Source organism: Leptidea sinapis, chromosome 9 (assembly GCF_905404315.1).
Source record: "Leptidea sinapis chromosome 9, ilLepSina1.1, whole genome shotgun sequence".
NCBI classification, from domain to species: Eukaryota; Metazoa; Arthropoda; class Insecta; order Lepidoptera; family Pieridae; genus Leptidea; species Leptidea sinapis.
In genome coordinates, this window is record NC_066273.1 from 10,260,623 (window position 1) to 10,273,804 (window position 13,182).

At 35.2% G+C, this 13,182-nt stretch overlaps 2 protein-coding genes across 14 annotated transcripts in view; one reads left to right on the forward strand and one right to left on the reverse strand.

Annotated features, from left to right (window-relative positions):
• Window positions 1-450, forward strand: part of LOC126966245 (general transcription factor IIH subunit 2) — a 44,576-nt gene extending 44,126 nt beyond the window's left edge. For all 13 annotated transcript variants that reach the window (XM_050810208.1, XM_050810212.1, XM_050810214.1 and 10 more), the window contains one exon: window positions 300-450. In XM_050810208.1, coding sequence (XP_050666165.1) covers window positions 300-431 — 132 coding nt within the window. In that variant the 3' untranslated portion in view covers window positions 432-450. The remainder of the gene's footprint in view (window positions 1-299) is intronic.
• A 2,162-nt stretch (window positions 451-2,612) lies between these two features.
• LOC126966282 (BET1 homolog) lies at window positions 2,613-3,407 on the reverse strand. The gene has a single exon (XM_050810272.1). It carries the CDS (start codon window positions 3,132-3,134, stop codon window positions 2,796-2,798), a length of 339 nt encoding a protein of 112 aa, XP_050666229.1. The 5' UTR covers window positions 3,135-3,407; the 3' UTR covers window positions 2,613-2,795.
• Window positions 3,408-13,182: the final 9,775 nt, after the last annotated feature.

Here is a 13,182-nt window from a genome sequence, read left to right on the forward strand (position 1 = left end):
AGCCATTCACAGATAAGTGACAGCGAAAAGATGGTAAAAAAATTAAATTTCATTTATAGATAACGTATTTCGTTTAACATAAGTCGGATAAAAAGTATAAAAATAACTTCCCGATTTTGCTGCAGTTGTAGATAGAAAAGTTATATTTATTTAACTATTAAAACCACTAATTAAATTATGTAAATCAGTTTTACCTGTGTCAAATCTTGTTCAAGGGAGTCCAGTGAAATGTGTCGTATGGATTGTTTGAAGTAAACAGAATTGAAGTTTGTTTAAATAATTGTCTACTCGTATCGCAGATACATCGGTGTACCCGTTGCGTGGAGTACTACTGCTGGGAGTGCGAGGGTCTGATATCGTCGACGCTGCACGTGTGTCCAGGCTGTGCGTCTAGGCCGCACCTCTATCAGCGGCTACCGAACACTTCCTAAAATATACTGATTTAACATATTTCTGCCTTTTATTCCTTTTACTTGAATTTTTTTTTCGTGCATATCAATATGATTTTCGTCATACTTGCTCGTAATGTGAGCCTTAGGTATTACATAGTTATTAGGGCCATAAAGCTTACCATAACCATAGTGCATAATAGATATATCCCTACAAAGATGAGTTTGTATCTAACTGCATTGAGAGTAAACTGAGCATTTTCAATTTAATCGAGTAATACAGTTTTTGTTGAAGTAATTCGAAATTATCAACTTAATTTGCTGTTTTAGCTGGACTTTTAAATTAAAATTGTGTGTTTACCGACATTCCCAAAAATAATACCCATTTTGATTTTATTGTAAGTCACATCCGCCATCTTGGATCTCAAAATAGATGTCATATTCCTTATTGCCACTCCCTAAAACTTCGAAAATGATACCTATATTTATATAATTAAAAAAGTGATATCCACCATCTTTTATCTCGAAATAGATGTTAATTGGTCTTAAGTGACCCTCACGAAAACGACAATTGCCCCGTCTAGACATGTTCGTGGAATGACTGTAGGGAAGATTTTCTTAAAACTGGGAGAAGTGAAACTTCAATGGACAAAGTTTAAAAACACATATTTCAAAGTTTCCCGTCAATATTACAAATAAAATATTTCAACGAAAATAAAAAAAAAATCCAAGAAAAACGTTTAATATAATGTTGTTTAAAAATATTACATAACAGTCATCATGTAGACTATAATATTAACATTAGACACTGTTTAGCCATCATACATACACTATACACAAAAATGTTACGCTTTTTACGATCCGCAACGCCCCATAAGGAACTTCGTTCCAAAGATACAGTCAAATTGAGAACCTCCTCCTTTTTTAAAGTCGGTTAGAAAAATAACCTGACAACCCTATTGCTTGGATGGATGATTGTACGCACGTGTAGGTAGTATTTTATCAACAAGGCTTAGTTTCCATATTGGTACATAATATGCCTACTGTACCCTATAGGGAGCAGTTTATAATTTTTGGCACATAGACACAATCTTACTTTACTCACCGTATTTGAAAGGGACACATGCCTCGTTTTATACATCTCCTTCTGCTACATACCCAATCTATTAGTTCATGATTCAAAACCACTAGTTTCTAAAGCCAAAAAATACATTGTTTGGTGTTCTTACTTCCTCCATCCTTGACAAATGACATTACGTCTATGAGTTATCATGACACCTGACAGATTGTATAATTTAAAAAGGATAATATTATTATGAAATTCGGGATATAATAATTTCATAATCATCCATTATAACAACAGCCCATAGGTTATGATTATTAAATATGGAAGTAGATAGATTCTGTAATTTTTTATTTGAGGATGAAAATAAAAATAGAAAGCTACTTTTTGAAAAAGCATTGCAACATTCAAAAGAGGGCAAGGTTTTGTATATAATGCAAGAAGAACTAACTGAACTTCCAGATCTATCACAGGATTTAAGTACAATGGAAAGAAATTACATGAAGTTTATTAGTTTTCTTTATGTGCCAAATACAATACATCTTATTGAAAGTCTGTCATCATTACCAGATTGGCAGAATGTGCCATCAACAGTAATTCTAGACAGTTTAGATAAATTTGCAAATCGAAACAATGTCCAGAATGCATGTGGTATTATTGCAATGCTTCAAGACTCTTGTGCAAGTTGTTCAAAAGTAATAAATAGCAAATGTAAACTGTTTGTATCAGCATCAAAAGAGAAAGTCGGGGAAGATTATTGTAACTTGATCCAAGAAATATATGGTTTTTTTTACTAATTGTCTAATCACTATTGATGCAACATTTTTATATCACAAATGATCCAACAAGAATGTAGGTCTCCTGATGGGAAGTGATAAAAAATTCTATTCATGACCTGTCCAGCCACTACAGTTGCTGGCCTATCACTTCAGGTAGTGGTGGTATATCAATAACAGTCAAAGATGTTTTTGGAAATAGTTATGTATATATTTCTAAACATAGCAGCCTATTATTATTATTTTCGTGGGGCTGTTGAAGTGAAACTCCTCAAATTTTACTTACACTCAACCAAAGTCTTTTAATTATTACAGAAAAGAATTTTCTTTTCTGAATTATTTAATGAGAGGAAAATTAATACCGTGTACTGAATAAGTCTTCAAAATTTTTAAATTTAATTTATTGGTTTACATAATATTATCACAAATACCAAAGTAATTTATAAACACTATATATTAAAAAAAGCCATTAGATACAGTATAATACATATTTACATAGCATTTCATTTTATGTTAAATGGATTGAATGAGTTACAATACACTCATTATTTTATAGTTAATTTATAATCACCTGAACTTCAATACAATGTACAGCAGGAAAAAAACAAATATAGAAAATAAGAATAAGTAAAATATGTAGTAATTGTGGTTTCCTTTCCCAATTCTCAAAACTCTTCCCATAGTTTTTGCCAAAAATCCTGAACTTCTATCTGCATCATCATCCAGACCTCGAAGAAGTTTATCTTGGTATCGGACCTCATTACCAATTTCTATGGACATATGTTTTAGGGTTGTTATTTTCCCACTAAGCTCCTCTGCCATCATGTTGTTTTCATGTTCGACAACGTCATCAGTAACAGTTCGAGGAATTGGCTGATAGTGATATCCATCTCTTGCTCTTCTCATGTTGCCTCGGCCCGCCGTTTTGACGAGATTTTTAAATCACTACTGTATTAGAATGAAAAATTGGAAATCAAAAAGTTATAAACTAAATCAGACACATAAGTCGGTAATAATTATTTTAGCACAAACTAAAGTATTTGAAGTTTTTTGAAATGCCGACAACTTTACATAAATCCTATTCTTAAATCGCTGTTAAATTAAAATTAAATCAAAAATTGTTCACGAAGCAATATTTGGCTATTGCGAAATGATTCAATAATCATACAAAAGCAATAATTTCGTCATTTTGTCAACTGTCGTCTGCCAACAGTAAAACACTGACAATTGCTGTCACTTAGAGCAGTGCTAAAATGAAGATCTAAGAAATATTTTTGCCCATAAACCTACCAGGGTTTTTTTTGTAATCGAGTATATTAAAAAATGATTTAAATATCCTTCTTTTATTCTATTTTGGTTTGAGTTGGGTTTGATGGTCTTGTTACCAATACGCTCTAAATAAATAAAACAAACAAAAACCATCAGTGACAATTATTGTCACGAAAAAAGGGCGGGAAACTTAAGATCGGTCGCACATAATTTTGATAATTATTCATTTTATTTTTAAATTTCATGTAAATATTTAGATATTTTGATCAGATAAGTTGTAGTTTGTATATATTTTAGTAGTTAGTTTTTATTAAAGTGTTAATTTGTTTATTTGTGTAAATTTCATCCTATTGGTAAGTCTTCTTTTCTTCACTTTTCTATGATATGATGGACCCCCCGGATGATCCTGGGGGTCAGCCCCTGATATAGGTCATGTAGTGACAATTTCTAACAATGACGATGGTAGCACGATGGATACAGATGGTTCTGTGTCTCACACATCTAGTGGCCGTAAAAGAGTGTCAGCTCGACCCAGAATATGCAGACACTGTAATAAAAGACGACGAAACCACCGTGGTGATAAGAAGGATATTAAGGAAAGTGATTGCAAATGTGTAGACATTAGTGACAAACAAATTCTTTCCAAAGTCGATTCCTGCAATAATTCTTCTATAGTAGTATATAGTATAGACCATACAAAAAAATAACACAGACACTCCACAACAGCCACAGCCCCCTGTTGCAAGGCTGTTATATAACTCATTAGATGCTGCTCCTTTTGTTGTACACATTCAGAAACAGTATTCATCTCCCGATGATAATGTTACTTTACATCCAGTTACACTTAGACGTTTTCTCAAAAGAAATTCTATTAAAAATATTGTGAATGGAAGTTCAAAAAGAATAGGCCGGAATAGGTTATCTATTTCTTTTTATAAGTACCAAGATGCAAATGACTTTGTTGAAAACAAAAATTTAGAAAATGAAAAATATAAGGCTTTTATTCCATCATTTTCTGTGAGTAGAATAGTAATAGTCAGAGGAGTACCAGCTGAGTGGTCCGAAGAGGAAATAAAAGATAATATTTCTGTTCCTATTGGCTGTTGCCCAATCTTAAAAATTAGGACAATAAAACGAAAGATGATGATTGATGGACAAAACCATCTTAAATGTACTAAGTCTGTGGTATTAACTTTTGATGGACAGTTTTTGCCTAAACGAGTGTATATGTGCTACACTTCTCTTACTGTAGACTTGTATATATATCCTACTGTTCAATGCTACAATTGTTGTCGGTTTGGTCATGTGAAATCTCAATGCAGATCTAAACCAAGATGTTTTAGATGTGGTCAAGGACATACTGGTGATAACTGCTCTGTTCAAGATGATTTTATATCTTGTTCTTTATGCAAAGTAAAAATATTGCAACTGATAAAAAATGTTTAGAATATGAAAGAGAAATAAAAAACAAAGAGCTATAAAGGAATCAATGGCTAAAAACTATATTTCCTATTCAGAAGCTTCAAAGATACATCCATCTGTCTCTCGAATTTCATATGCAGATACATTACTCTCATCAACTAACATCACTCCTAATACTTTTCTAACCCAGCATCAACATTCAACACCTAAAGCTATAAACAATACTTCATATAAAAAAACTGTTTTTGTTAAACCAAAGCCTCCTACACTTAGCAAAGGATATGACAAATCTGCTCACCAAGAAATTTTAAGGAATTTTAATATTCCCCAACCCCCTAATGGATGTGCATTAATTAACAAAGAAAATGAAAATCCTTTGGAATCCTCAGTAATTGATTTAATTATTTCTCTTATAAAATCTCTTAGTCAATCGAATGAATTTTCACCGTCCAACGCTGCCTTATTAGTTTCTGCAATTACTCAAATATTATAAACCAAATAATGGACAAAGTTCTTCAATGGAATTGTCAAAGCATCACTCCTAAAAAAAGTGATCTTATTTATTTATTAAATAAATATAAACCTTATATCTGTGCTCTTCAAGAGACATGGTTGAAACCAGGATCTTTATTTAAGATTTGTGGTTATTCATGTCTCAGAGAAAATCGTGTGGATGGGCATGGCGGAGTAGCCATGCTTGTGAAACACCCTCTTTCCTTTTCTCTCTTCTCTATTCCTTCTCACAGCAATGATTTTTCTATTATTGCTGCTTTAGTTGAAAATATCTGTTATGTATCTATTTATATACCTCACCCTTCTTCTGCAATCTTAAATGAAATTAAAGATATTATTTCCATTCTTCCGAAGCCTTTTATGATCCTTGGTGATTTTAACTGTCACCATGAAACATGGGGTTACTTATCTTCTAATAGTTATGGTAACACATTAATAGATATATTTGATTCAGTGAAATTGTGTATATTAAATGATGGTCGTCCTACACGACGTTCTCATCCTGACGAGGGCCCAAGTGCTCCAGATTTAACAGTCACTACACCTAATCTTGCTTCTTCTTTGTCCTGGGATCCATTACGATCTACTTTTGGTAGTGATCACTTCCCACTATTATTATCAATTCCAACCTGCAATAATAACAATAAAGTATTACATATAACATATTCTCCTCGTTTAAAATATAAGCTTAATGATGTTGATTGGGATTTATATAAAGATCTATTAAAAAACAAAATTATTACACTTCCAAAAATTAATCCAGGTACAGATGTAAATGGCCCGTTGTATAGTTGGTTCGATGAAGAACTACAGAGGCGCAAGGATCTTTCAAACGGGAGCGGATACTGTCAAGGCGGCAATAGCTGTCTTTGACCCGAATATGGCAATCACTCAATACCCGCAACTATCCACCCTCAACATCATGGTGATAGGAGCCCAAATCGGAGAGAGAAAGATCGCGCTAGTGTCATTCTACTTCGAACCTGAGCAACCCATAGTACCGTATCTAGCACAAATAAAGAAGATAGTAGAGACAATAGACACCAACATGCTTGTAGCAGGGGGCGATGGCAATGCCAAAAACACATGGTGGGGTGGGAGTAAGAGCGACAGAAGAGGAGAAGATATGCTGGGAACGCTCGATGAGCTTGACTTACACATAGCCAACAGTGGAAACAAACCAACGTTTGATACTATTCGAGGTGGACTGCGCTATGGTGACCAGCAATGTAGACGTCACGGTGTGCTCAGTGGACTTGATAGACCGGGTGGTAAACTGGAAAGTGGATGAATCACTAACGAGTTCAGACCATAACGGCATCTCATTTGAACTAGGCATAAAAAAATCGAAAGGACAAACTATAACCAGAACTACGAGGCTCTACAACACAAAAAAAGCAAATTGGGTAAAGTTTAATGAAAAACTGTTGTGAAATTGCCAACAAAGTAAAAAATAAAAATAAATAGGAAAAGAAAAATATGTTCATAAAAGTAGATAAGAAATGTAAAAAATTAGGCGTATGAACAAGTAGGTATAAGATAATTAATATAGAAAGTAAACAATAAAATTAGTAGAAAATAAGTAAGTAAAATGTATCCCTAAAATATTATGAATATTGTAACATAGATACTAAGGAAAAAATTGTAAAAAATTAAGTGATTGTGTAAATATCATTGCCCATTAGCAAATAAATTATAAATAAATAGTATTAGTAGTAGACAAGATAGGTAAACGGGCATTCCCACCCGTAAAAAGAATATAAGATAAGATGAATGAAATTGGTATAGTATGAAGAATGAAAGTACGAGAAGTAGCAACAGCGAGAATTGGTATGAAAGAGGTAGATATATAAAGACTGCGGCGACTTAAGCCGCAGGTACTAGCATAAGCTTAGTAGTTCCTCGGCCCTGGAACCCCGGTTGCCAGGGAGGTAGGCCTACTAGGCAAAAAAAAAACCTAACCTAACCTAACCACAAGTTGCAACAAGATATTGAACGCATCGCCTCACAGACAACGCGGTTTCTCGAGACACCGCCGCAAATTGCTGTATCGCCGACCTATGCGGACGTTGTAGCACGAGCTCTGGTCACGCAATAATCGTAGGGAGGACGTCTCAAGACCGTCGTGAAAGGTGGCCGTCGATCCAATTAAAACTGGGGCCCGAGTCGATAGTGTCCGCAGGGTACGAAACCAGCGCGTCGTGATCACATGCGGATCGAGGGAAGAGGTGGAAGTTGTGACCGGCCGACTCAAAGAGAGCCAGACACTCACTTACCAGCAAGTAAAGGGGAAGAATCCTCTCATAATTATTAAGGATGTCCTGTCAGACCTTAAGGACGAAGATGTTCTTTTGACCCTGACAGCACAAAACAAATGGTTATTTTCTGGGCTCTCAGAAGAGAAACAATGGAGATCCGATTTCGAAGACGTTGCCGCAACCCTCACGTAAAACATATCGTTATGCGCGTAGCTCCAAAGCTGTGGCAGCGGGTGACGGCGGAAGGTTCAGTCCACATTGACCTCAAGCGGTCAACGGTGGAGGACTTCTCGCCGATCATCCAATGTACCCGCTGTCTGGTATTTGGACACGGTCGACGAAACTGCAAAGAAGCTGCAAGCCTATGTAGTCACTGTGGAGGCCCTCACCTACGACACGACTACCCTCACTATATTGTGGGAGAACAACCATGCTACCTAAATTGCCGGAGCGCTGGCCTGGAGAAAACAGATCATGGGGCTTTTAGTGTCGAGTGTCCGGTCAGGCGAAAGTGGGACTCCATAGCCCACCTGAGCGTGACGTATTGCTGAGGAACCCGCAGTACTCGGTTTTAAACAATGATATTTACAATCTGTTAAAAAATATATTACGATAATCCTTATTCAAAATTATTTTCTACATTATTGAACTTTTTGAGATATTACTACTAAAAATAAATAGTTATCAAGTAAAATTTTATTCTTACACTATTAAACTAATTGAAATATAAACTGTCTATCGAATATCAGTTGTAATATTGTCGCGTAGCAACGCTTTGACGTATATGACGAGAGTTGTCAAACGTTATATCGTGCAGCAATGTACATGACGAGAGTTGTCAAACTTCAAGACATTGATAATTTCAACAGTCCGACAGCAATACTCTTAGCTCTAGCGTAAAAGTGTTCACTTTAGACGCTGTAGAACCGGGTTCGATACACCTACCAGTGTATGGAATTATGGATTTTGTAAAGTTAATGGAAGTTTCTAGTAAGTTCAGGATCAAATCCAACAAAAAAAAAGGATGGAAAATGTGTAAGCAGGATAAAAATAGTTAAAAGAATTTTCTAGTACAATTTAAACTTAAAGATGTAATGAGAGAATCATTTTGAAAATAGAACAGATCCGGGGGTATATAAGCCGTACTAAGCGTGGCCTACGGCAGTTCTAATTCTGACTCGAAAGTGTAAAGAAGAAGAAGAAGTAGTGAAAAGTGAAAGTGTTCCAAGAAGAAGAAGATAGAAGAGACTTAGTGTTCGGTGCGGTGTGACGCATTGAAGGTACCGCCGCCCACAAGAGGAATAGCGGCAGACCGGCGAAGTGCAAGTTCGGAAAGAGTGAACGCAAATAAAGACTCGTTCCTATAAGCAGAGTATTATTTCCAATCCATGACCCACTCTCGTGTCCATAAAAACAGTATTTTTTTTTAATGTGTCAACTATTATAAGCTTTAAAGGTTTCTATAGCAGTATTCAGTTTTGATTTGTTACTGACTTTTATAACATATAAAAATAAATTGAAACCTTTCAGGCTTTATTATGCTCTTTATAACCGTTTAGACTACAACATAAGTATCAACTTTGTTTTTAAAGATTTATAGAATATCTGTACATTTGTCATTAAAACTATATACTTACTTAAATCTTACTTATATACTTACTTAATATATATATAAGTGAGATAACCTTCTATTATGGAAATAATAAGAAAATGAAATAGTAATAACAATACATGTAAAAAATAATATGGAAATTATTAAAATGCAATGACAACATTTGTATATAATTTTTTAGTGACTGAGCGTTTGGCGATTAAATAAAACAACTGCTTGACTGTGAGGAATATGTGGAAGATATATGGAAGATATTATTGGTTGTAGGTACAGCTACAGGAGTCCCCTTCAAGTGAAATGCACCGGCAACTTGATGAGTCGGCCTGTCCTTGACATTTTGATAGGCTGGGTCGTGAAGTTGTTCGTAGGGTCCGGTAACGTGGTAGTTTGGGTATTGGCGGTATATTCGTTAGGTATGGTATCAGTAAGGTTTTGGGTAACTTGTACAGGTAAGGGTAATGAATATAATGTATTGTTTTCTTCAGTTTCATTTAATAAATATGCAGGTTTTAAACGGTCGATCGATATGTTTGTTTGTCGACCTGGTAACTGAATGGTATAACCTTTACCGCTCCGTTTGATAACACGGGACGGTCCTTCATATGGTGTTTGTGGTGGTTTTACTGAATCTATTCTAATAAACACATGACTGCATGTATGTAAGTCTTGATGAACAAATATGTTTGTTATTACGATGTGAAGTAGGTGAGTGTGGTTTATTAGCTGCGATATGGGTACGTAATTTATCAACGTAGGTATGATCCAATGAGGTAGATGATGTTTGTGTGTTTATGTCGAAGAAATCACTTGGTAGACGAAGGTTACAGCCGTATGTTAGTTAAGCGGCGCTAACGCCTGTGTCCGATCGTAGAACTGCGCGCAGGCCTAATAATACGGTTGGTAGTTCATTGACCCATGCACAGGTGTTCGTTAACCTTGAACGAAGGGCTGTCTTCAAGCAACGATGAAAGCGTTCTACCTTTCCGTTACTCTTTGGGTTATAGCTAGTACTTCGTATCCGTTTAACTCCCATAGTTTTCATACATGTGCATGCATGTAGATACATATCGATATAATTTTATCGAAATAAATTGTATTCAAGTATTGCTGTTTTCCATGCATCATGCGATAAGAGTAAGTAAGCAAAATGTTATAACATAGTTGTGGTAATTGTGTACAAAAGAGACTACGATGAAGTCAAATGAGTAGTTTTAATTGTCTCTTAGGTACAGCTAATTATTATTTAACAAAATATATGTAAGATTACAGTTAAACTACATAAGCGTTAATTTTTACATATAGACAAACAATTTTTTAAATTAATTTTAATATATCGCATATATTGAGGTTCCACCGATAAGGTCGAGTCCAGGTGGAATAGAAGAAAGACCTCATCACATCATAGAGGAAACACTTCATAGAATTGTAAAAAATGAATTCTGGGAATGTTTGCCATCATTATTAATACTTCATCAGTACTTATAGCTTCTCTTTTTATTAATCATTCGTTACTGCTTGTTCTTGAATTTTCTTTCCGCACGCGCTAGACACGAGCTTTATAAAATCTCAAATCTTACTGGTTTGTACAGGGTGCTGGGTTTATACAGAATAACAATGAATACTCATAAAAAATAAACTATGTTTTTCACTTCCCAGGTAAATATAATATTGATATTGTAACTTTCCAAGACTATTCGTGTACGCTGTCTCGATTTTCTTTGAATTGAGCTAAATATTGTCCATCCTTGTAAATAAAACTATACCTAAGAAAAAATATTATATTCCTATTATTATTTCAGCTTACGATGTACTTTACCGGTAATATACTTTATCAACCCTGATTACATAATTTGTAGGTTTCACTAACTTATCGATATGTTTACTCATTTTCGTACAACACTCGGTATTTCGACAGAAGTCATATATAGATATGACTGGTTACAGAGTTCCTATTATTTCAAGTTTTTATATTATGTTATTTTTCGCAATTTAAGAAAAAGTTCTGACGTTGTCATTATCACTTAAAAAATATGAGATTAGCGTTATTGTATTAAGTTCGAAATTGATGTAAGTAAATTTGTAGTTATGTCTTTTCGTGTTTGTTAATTTAGTCCTATCAAAAAGCCGGAATTAATTGTGTGTATTACATATTTAATAGATAAATGTGTGAGTTTGGTGACATCGGTTTCCATAGTAATCATTAGGCCATTAGATTCGTCCATAGTGCTATTTTCACTGTCGTCACTGCTATCATCACCTACATTAATTATAAGTTCGTTTTCTAAAATATTATCTATTTTCACATCTCTTTCATAATCTTACCTTATTAATTTAACAGTTCTATTCACAACCTTTTCCCAGACTCCTTAGTCACATTTTCACAAGCTTCTTCTAATATTTTTAGCATTTTTGTTGTGGTCAATGGGGATTCTGTATTGCGCCTTGCAGCATATCCCTTAATTTGAGCCCACATCAACTCAATTGCATTATAGTCACAATGGTAAGGCGGTAACTGTATAACTCTGTGCCCATGCCCATGTTCTAACGCTATTTCGTCAATGACGTATCGGATCTTGGTTGGTTTGTTTTCGTTTAAAAGACGTACTAATTCCGCTTTTAACATATTTATGTTTGCATTTACGCCATTTTTTTAAGCCATGCGACGATGTCAGCTTTGGCAGCAGATTGGGCAGGTGGCTTGTCAATTTACATAGAGTGGTATGGGGCGTTGTCCATAATTATAATAGATGGTTCAGGGAGGCTACATTGAGGTAAACCATTCAGTAAACTTTTCTCCATTCATTTCTTCATGATAGTCTTCAGTGGTTTTTGACGCAAAATCCATGAGAGAACCTTCGACAAACCCGTTGATGGTTCCGGCGTGACAAAATATTATAAGTCGCGATCCTTTTCCAACAGGAACTTTGGACGTAGATGCTGCAGTGTAATGACACTGACCAATGGGTCCAATAACGGTTTGCAGTATGGTTAGCATTAAGCCATGTTTCATCCAAAAACACAACATTTTGCCAATTTTCAAATTCTTTCAGTTGCCGTAAAAACTATATCTTGCCATCAATATTTAGCGTTTGTTACATTGTTTGTATCGAAATCCAACGTCTTCAAAAGCTTCGTTAAAGAACTTTCCCCACCGAAGAATAATCCAGCTTCCTTCAGTGATTGCACTAACTTTTCTTGTTGGATACTCCTTCCGTAAATAGTAGCCGTTACGTAGTATACGTCTTCGTATGGCATCGGCATCAAAGCTATCGATGCCTACGACTGTTTTGCTCGTTTTCTCTTTTTTGGTGTGTGAAGTTTATTTTCTTCTGTGCCAGTCTCGCCATATTTTTCTTTAGTTATTCGTCTAACAGTTCGTTGTCCAATATTAAGCGCATCAGCTACGCGTTCAACCACTGACGTTATAGGTAAAATTGGCCCTCCATTTTGAGATTCACGATCGAAATAGTTACAAAGGCGTATAACGAACTCACGTGTCCGACTGTTTAGAACAGTTCTCTGCGTTCGTTCGGTTATATCGACGAAATCCACAACAAAAGGCGTAAACAGAGTCCAAATTAACGAGCAAGGGTCAACAGTAATGAAGTATCAATATCCGAAATCCAAAGCCAGGTCAAAACTATATCACAATCGCAGTGCACTCACAATTTGTACTTTTCGAAGCAACGTCAAGTCGAAACTGCTTTGTTTTTCATTGAGCATTGAAGCGAGTTTGCCGGAGGTTGTAGTTGTGCTGGCCAGCGATTCTATGTGACGATCGTATAAGATTTCATTTTTAAAATTTTGAATTATGAAAATCTATGTAACTACTCTGTGCTCCTGTCAAATCAAACATGGAGGTGCGTTCATAACTCGTTAT